General features: G+C 35.8%; 1 protein-coding gene across 7 annotated transcripts in view; it reads left to right on the forward strand.

Annotated features, from left to right (window-relative positions):
- Positions 1–3,516, forward strand: part of Eea1 (early endosome antigen 1) — a 107,929-nt gene extending 104,413 nt beyond the window's left edge. For all 7 annotated transcript variants that reach the window (XM_055627852.1, XM_055627854.1, XM_055627853.1 and 4 more), the window contains one exon: positions 32–3,516. In XM_055627852.1, coding sequence (XP_055483827.1) covers positions 32–154 — 123 coding nt within the window. In that variant the 3' untranslated portion in view covers positions 155–3,516. The remainder of the gene's footprint in view (positions 1–31) is intronic.
- The last annotated feature ends 5,206 nt before the right edge of the window (positions 3,517–8,722 follow it).

The following is an 8,722-nucleotide window of genomic DNA, read 5'->3' on the forward strand; positions in this document are numbered from 1 at the left end:
GCTTGAAACTGTTTAACTTTTGTCTTGCCAGCATCATTGCCGACAGTGTGGAAATATCTTCTGTGCAGAGTGTTCAGCCAAAAACGCCTTAACTCCTTCTTCAAAGAAGCCTGTTCGTGTCTGTGATGCATGTTTCAATGATTTGCAAGGATAACGGGTTGTCACAACTGCAGAGTAGTATCACACTAACATTAGACTTTTAATAAATTTGATTTGGACTCTGGTTGCATACTAGGCCAAATTGGAATTCGTATATTTTGGAATGTTACCAGTATCAAGTAAAACTCTTCTATTTTTGTGAGACTTGGGTTCATCTTTGATTACTTTTTTCCATTTAACCCCTAAAAAAACTTTCATGCCAAGGTCAGAATTAGCCAATGAAATGTAAATAATCTTTGGACAGAAAATAGCAATGTATTTTTTTAAATATAATTTAATTATTCACAAATGATGAATATAATTCTTTAGCTTCTTTCTCACAAGTTCTATGTGAAAATGTATGGATGGATGTTATCACTTGTTGCGGTTTCTGTTGCACAGTAACAGTGACTGTGTTACGTGTTATCTTGGTGGAGTCATGCACAGGAATGTAACTTTCTGACTTTCTCCTATATAATTCTGTAGCTCAGTTATGTTGTTATGTTATACAGTTCTTACTTGAGTATTATAAATGCAGTCTATGCTAAAATCATGTGTTAATCATGAATTCAAGCATGGTTTTTGTTTGGGCAGTATCAATTAAATTCTAAAGTAGAGTTGATGAACTCTTACATAAAATTAAGGGTTTACTTTATGGTACTTTGAGATTGTATTTATAAAAGTAGAGTTAATTTGTTTTTCTCTATCATATTTCAGACACTCACATACTGTTCCCCTTAAAAATTATATGAAACTTCTCACCCTAAGCTGGAGGGTGAGTAACAGAACTGTGTGGTGGCCTGGTCTTGTTTTTTGGCTGGTAGAAAATCTTCTGCAATTAGCTCACACTATAGCCTTACTTTGTCCTTCCATCATCTTAAGGAAGTTTGCTTTCTAAATGAATCTTCTGTCCCTTATCTGGCTCATTCTTTGTAAACATAGCTCAGCTTCACTGTAATTGTGCTTGCAGCTTAGTCATTTTAAAGCTAGGAACTGATACTGCTATTGTCCTATCTGTGAAGACAATATAAAATGGTAAGAAAATAATAAAATTCTACTTCATAATTTCTCTAACCTAGTAAGAAAGAATGCTTTGAAAGTTTGAAAGTTGACTTCATGTTTCTGATGAGGGGTCCATGTTAACTGGGAAATCTTTTAACTTTGCAAAAATAGTGCTATGAAATTACATAACAGCTAAAAAAAAATAGAGTGGTGTAGCTCCCCCAAAATATACTTAGGAACTCCTAAATTATGATAAAAATGGAAACATGGCTGCTAGATCCCTTCAGGGTCATTTGTCTGCCAAGTGATAGGACTGAGCGTTAAGTTCCCACAGTCCTGTAAGCTGCGAATTAGGAAAGCATCTGAAGATTGAGCTTGCTGTATATTAGTTTTTAACTGTCTCTGAAGAAAAGTATACAGTTACACATTGAATCATTGCAGTAATTTAATAATAATAGCAGAGAAATAAGAGCGCATATTTCATTTTCAAGAAAGAATTTACAACACACTTGCTGTCAGAATTATGCTGTAGTCTTTATGTTTACGACATACTTAAAACATACACAAACAAGAGACTGACATGTATTTTTTAATTATTAAGCAAAATTAAACCCTGCTGTCAGTAATTACTAAGGACACTGATTAAGTTCCAGGACTTGGATAAATATTTATCCTTGAGCTTATATGAATGAAGTGATATAATGGCTCTATATTAAAAATAATAGTTGGGTACTATAAACTGAGCTATTCAAGCATTTTCTATCATTGTGAATCCTTTCCAGTAGTCCTAATTCTACACTTTTTGGTTTTGCATATAAATACTGTGAAGGATGTTAGAAAAATGCAGGTATTCACAGCACCACGTCATGACCATTTGGGTTAAAATGCTTGTTCATTTCATCCTTCAATTGAAGACACTGAACACAGTCCCTTTGTTCACCTCCACTCTGCAAAAAATAGGGGGTGGCAACAAACAAAACCATATGTTTTTAGGTAGTTTTCTTGTTCTCCCCAACTAATCCTATGTCATAGGTTCCAATAATTTCCCTCCCACATGCGATTATACTGCTGACACAAAGGAAGCCAAACCGTTTTTACTTCGTAAATATTACCACTCTAGTGTGTATTGGAAACAAAATTTAAGATGCTTTTGTAGTTCAATTAAAAAGCCCTCTTCTGAGTTCTTTTCGGCTGTACATTTTAGACGTTTGCTAGAAGTGGTGTGCTGTCCGTGGGTTAGAGCTGGCACATACAGAGTTCCAAATATACTGGCATCAGGTGTTGGCAAGCTGCAAACCCCGGCACAGAAATGTGAGTTAAAATCAAGTTGTACTGGGTTTGTGAACAGTAAACTATGTACAGAATTGTAATACACAGCAGGCAAAGCTGCTGATATAGGACTTACTCCTTCTGAGGAAAGAAAAGAAGGAAACAAAACACAAAAACCTCAGTGCAGTGTACAAATAAACATTTTGTTCAACTACCTCTTAAAGTGGAATTTAACTAGTTTAATAGTTACCTTATTGTAATATTAAATAGCAACTGCCAAATTTATGTTCCCATCCCTCTTAAAAAGTCTTTATGATTATTTTATATAGTTTTGAGGTCTTTATGGCTACTTTTTTACTCTTGCATTTGCATAAGATGTTTAGCCTCTAAGTGGAAGGCAAATGACAGTCGTATATTTTGATATTTGTGACCTGTTTAACTATAGCAGTTTTTTTTTTTTTAATGCACTTTGGCTATAAAAACCATGGAGAACTTGATCTATAAGATTTAAATGTGCCATCAATTTAGTACTCCTAGATATAAGCTTGATGAATGATCTTCTGATTATAATGTGCCACATATTGCCATGTCTTAATTGCCCTTTGCCTGAATTTTAATGATCAAGTTGTTATTGTTGCACATGTGAATACTGTGTTTAAAATTCCTGCATTTATGTAACATTGTATAAAATAGAATTGAGAAACCACTTGTGTTCTTTCTGTAAGAAGTAATGAACTTACTGTAACATGGTCCAGCCACAAGTCTGACATTCTATGCTTCTCTGAATTGGATCATATATCCATAGCCTCTGTACAGAATTTTGCATGAACATTTTCTCCTTTAGTTTTTGGGTTCATTATTTATATTGTGTTTACTACTTGTGATCATGTATTTGTGCCTTATTTTGTGAAAGAGTTTAGCTCAGTAAATACTGTAATTTCTAGTCCCAGTGATTAGAAAGTTACTGATTATAAATATAACTGATAAATACAAGACAGCATATAAATCTGTATAAGGAACAATGGAAGGATCCTTATTGAATTGCCACTTCTGTTTTTTTTTTTTAAATGTTAAAGATGATATTAAAGACCATTTCTTTCTAGTAGATGTTATTCTGTGACTGGTTGCTTTGCTTCCTTTAAAAGAGAACATGCTATTAGTTGTTCTTTACAAGTTCACCAAATATTAGGACTTTTCACTTAGATACAGATAGTGGCCATATTGTATAACTTAAGATAATAATTAAGTTCCTGATCTCAAGAGAATTCATTCATGCCATTTTGACTGAGATGTTCCCTCTTCATTCTTCAGAATAAGTTTGTGGAAAATGAAAGCTAAAAAGAAATATTAAAAAATGTAATCAATCCCTCCTTTCATTGTGTGTGTGTATACACACATATATACATGTATATTTAATACCCATATGGCTATTTAAAGATACTTTTGTGAAGATACAATACCCAGTTGGTTTTTGTTACCTTTTCTTCTACATCCTACTGTTCTAGAATGAATTATTTATTTCCCTATTTAATTCAAATATTCATTAAAATGAGTAATTTAAAATGCACATTCTAAAGCATGTGATATATCATGTTAGATATTATTTTATGGGCTGTATTGAATTCATAGTTCCATGTAACCTATTCTAAATCTTTTTTGTATCTTTTCTCTTAACTTTTATGCTAACCTTTCCCCTAAGGATATTTACAGAAAAAACTAGTTCTTACATATATAAGTGTGTAGTTTTTGGACTAAAGGAATCCATGAGGTTACCTCATCTAGTTTATTGTTAAAACTTCCTGAAAAGTAAATATCAAACTTCCTTCCTAAAAACAATTTATATAGCCAGAAATTTCTTTATAAATCTTAACTTACAAAAATCTGTTTAGCTTTTTTTTTTGTTTGTTTGTTTTTGGACATGATTACTTCAGTTCCATCCAGATGCCATCTCTAGGAACTTACTAGATGTATATTTTCCTCTTTCCCTTTCCTCCCCTCATTTTTTTTCTTTTTGATTCTTCTAAGCTAGCATGGAAATTAATGGGTTTCATGATGGTGTTTTCATACACACTCATTACACTTTGTTCTTACCCATCCCTTTCACTCCCCTCTCCTTACTCACTCTAACAAATTACTGTTTCTTTGTGTTCCTTTTTCATGGACTCCTCAGGACTGTGTTGCACCCCTGTAGAGACACGTTCTCCACTGTAATAGTGCCTGGCCCTTGCACAGTGGCCTTTCTGCTGCACTTGATCTAGTGAATAACTGCATACAGCTTCCTCTAGCAAAACCACTCTATCCTTCACTTCAGCTTAATTAAGGAAATCAACTAAGGCTTTGGCTGTCTGTAGGCAAATTTGATACATTTGTTATTTCCACTCTGTAAATTACAGAAGTTACCATGCCTGCAATTGAAATTTAGACTTTTATTGGTATATTCTGACCCTACTCTGTTGAATGAAATTAGTAGTATATTCTGTCATGGTAAATGTATTAGTTCAAGTTGTTTTTCTTGATAATTCTAGTGACATTGTAAACCCTTTCAGATGCAATTAAGTGACTGCAGTGTTAATATTCATATTCATATAAAAATATCATGCACACAACCAATCTTAAATCCAATGAGATTTATTGGGTAGAGATGGAGAGAGGGCAGGAGAGAGACATGGTAGGGGGAAAGAGTGCCCTGACAGAGAGAGAGAGCAAGAAGGCAAGAGAGAGACAAAGTGGCAGGTTGGTCCTTTTATGGAGCAACTGAACCAAGTGACTACCTGGCAGGCGACACATGATGACATCATAGGTTGCTAGGCAACCCAGAAGCTGGCCGTCTAAATACTAACACACATGCCACTCAAATCCAGAAAATAACTTTCTAACAAACATAATCATGAAGGTATAACATTACCTCACTGTTTCAACTCTCATGGGAAAGTGCTAACTGGTAAATGGAAAACAAATACTTATTTTCTTTCTTAAAGCAGTTTAGTTTTCCCTTGCTGTTCTCTACTTCCAAGTTAGAACATTTTAAATATACCTAAGATAATTAAACTGACCTGGAGAATAGAAATTTAAAGGTTGATATTAAACTCTATACATTTATTTCTTGATATATTAAAAGAAATGAAACATTGTACCAAACATCACCATTGTTTGTGGCAGAGTTATAAAGCAAGCAATTTACAAGTGATGCAGGAAAACTGACATTGTTAGAATCCATCTGCCGAGGAAGATGCTGGAGTCTGCAGTGGACACACAGTGGGCACAGGTGTCTTTCTGCTACTTTATTCATTGTTCACCTTTGCCTGTTGTAGCACCACTCCACTCTTGCCTCTTAAGCCAAAACAGACTGAAGCTTTGGACAGGCTGGGTACCAATATGCCTTTGTTAAGAGACTCACTGCAGAGTTCTGTTGCAGTTCTTATTCCTCTAGACTTAGGACTCTCCTGGCTCAAACTCTGAAATTGTGGAGTGTATTTAGAGTGCATGCTTTTTATTGTCATCGTGAGATAACATTTTTTTTTCACGTTTAAATGAACAAATACCTTAATCCCTAGCCTATAAGAAAGTCAGCACATATTTCAGGACCTAAATTTCAGGGATTCTGAAAGTGATATAAAGAAGGAGGTTTCCATGGCTTCCTGACTCTTGGTACACCCAGAGGTTGCTCCTGTTCTTGTGCCATTGTGTTTTCTGTAGAAAAGTGGGAAAAAGTGTATAAACACAGATTTGCATTTTAACTGAAAAATTCTCACATATTTGTGTTAATAGTCTCCTTGTAATTGTTGGCTTTCTTTCTGACATCTACTATACACACTTCTGAGTAGACAGGAAATTGCAAATGGAGTAAACTAGTTTAGTGTTCAAGTTGGATAGACTTGGGCAATAAGATAGGAGCTGCAGCATTCAGAGATGAGTCAGTAGAAAAATTGGCACTGAGAACATAAATCATTGGAAAGCTGAATTTCTTGAATGCCAATGAGAAGATAGTTTGTTAATTAATGTTACAAATGGTGAACTAGTAGATTGAGTTCTTAGGAATAATACATGCGGGGAATGGTAGGGCACATCTGTAATTTTAGCACTTGGGAGTCTGAGGCTGGAGGGTCATGATTTGATGCCAGCTTAGGCAATATAGCAAGTTTCAGATTACCTGGGCTACTTGGTGAGACTAGGTCTTAAAAAAAAAAAACAACTAATAATAATAATAATATAATAATAATAATAATTTGCTCTTATTATCTGGCCATATTGTTGCCTTTATGGAAAATTTAACAAGAACGACAATGACAGGAACCCCATGTCAGGGTCAGGCAAGAGCTCATTTTTCTCCATAGCTGTAAAAACAATAGTCTAGTTTCAAGACTGAAGAACAGTCTTAGCCCAGCTCATTGCTGCCTTGGAGCCTCACACTGTTTTCATTTAGCAATAGATTGTAGCACCTAAAAGGTGAATTATGTGATCCAAAGCATTTAGGTTGTGTGGCAGGAGAAGGTAAAGAGGCTTGCATGCTCTTCAAGTGAGGGTGAGGCTTCTTTCTTTCTTTTCTTTCGTTTTTTTTTATAAAGTAAAGGAAAAAAAGCTTTATTTCCGGCTGGGAGAGAAAGAGCAGCAAGAGCAGCAAGGCCTCAGTACTGACTTGCAAGTGAAGTTTCTGATGAGAATATGGACCACATTTCTTTCTCTGCCCCTCCCAACATCTGCCCTCTCCAGAGCTGGGGCAGAAACACAAGATATCCCAGTTCACCTTTAAGAATCAAAAACTTGCAAAATGAAGATACATACTTGGCTGTTTTCTGCTTGGGCTTGTAATGAGAATGCTGCTATACATTGTCAGAATCTATTTTCATGTTGTATAAGAAAAGCATTCCTCAGCCCAAAGACTAGAGCAAGGTATTAACAAAGGCAAGCAAATCATTTACTGTGAGCTCTAAACAGTTTCTTAGTACAGGAACCTGGGGTTTCCCTTTTATTTGGGTCTGTTTTGAGAGCAGGAGGCTTATGTAGGATATGATGAGGTTTGGTGTTTGCTTTAATGAGAATAATAGTTGATAAAGCAATGCAGCTGAATTCAGTGATGGAAAATGGTCTCAGAACAAGCCAAGCATGATCAGGGAATTTCCTGTTTGCATGTGTAAATTTATATAATAAAAACATAAGAAGTGTGATTTCTTATCCCTGTCCCCAAATGTTATTCTTTAAAGAGAAATCATACTCAAACAAGGTTTATGAATACGATGCTGGAAAAAAAAACAACAAAACATAAAACCACCCAGATGCTTCCCAATGAGTCAAGAAAAACAAAACAAAATAAATACAAAATCACTTGATTCAAGTGAAATGTATTATCTATAAAATTACATGAAATGTGAAAATGAAAAGAAAAGCAGTTTTGTGTTTCAAAGGCAGTTGGGTCTGACATTCTCTAAGTGATCTCGAGAAGACAGAGGGTACGGAGACAGCAGAACAGAACCTTCCCTTTAAAGCAGCGTCTCCCAAAAGTGGTGGAAGTCTGGTCCTTGAATTATTATTAAGACACAAGAGGTAAAATCCTGCAGCTTCTACATTCTTTATACATATTTACCGAGATTCAAAAAACCACAGCAGGGCTGTTTCTTGGTCATAGCAAGAAACAGCAAATGACACATTGTTGGCTCTCTTCAGGGGCAGGACTGCCTTACGTTTGTAAATTTACCTCAGATCTACTGAGGTAGATTGGGCTTTGTTTCTGCACCAAAATGACTTTTCTTACTAGTAGGAACCATTCCAGCATCACACACTGGCAGTGTTCCAAATCTCACAACTGCCTCAGTCTGCAACAAAGTCTGCTGATGTCAGGTCAGAAGTCCAGTTTCCCTAGGATGAGACGATTTGAACATATTAAATGGCTTCTGGGGGGTGGGGGTGGGAAATGGCCTGATGAGATGATTTGAACATATTAAATGGCTTCCTGGGGGCGGGGGGGGGGGAACAGTCTGGCTGTGTTTTACTCAAGAGCCCCTTGCGGCAAGTGGACCTTCAGACATCATGTTGCTCTTGGCTGGTGTTTGGAATCTACCAACCTCAAAAACTGAAAACTGCAGTTCCAGTTGACACTCATGTTTGGGGATAATATGGACATAGGAGACTTCATAAGCAATAGGACCTGGTCTAGGCACTTTTACAAGGTTCAGTAATGAGGTAGTTTTAATATGGACAGAAGCTACTTTCTAACATTTTAACATCAGAACTAGATCGATTTTTAGACATCTACTGAGTGTGTCATTTAAAGGAACAATCGTGGATCACCTAATTTCTCCTTAGAAATGAGCAACTG

The sequence above is a fragment of the Psammomys obesus genome, unplaced genomic scaffold (genome assembly GCF_907164565.1).
Source record: "Psammomys obesus unplaced genomic scaffold, mPsaObe1.curated_primary_1811, whole genome shotgun sequence".
Classification (NCBI taxonomy): domain Eukaryota; kingdom Metazoa; phylum Chordata; class Mammalia; order Rodentia; family Muridae; genus Psammomys; species Psammomys obesus.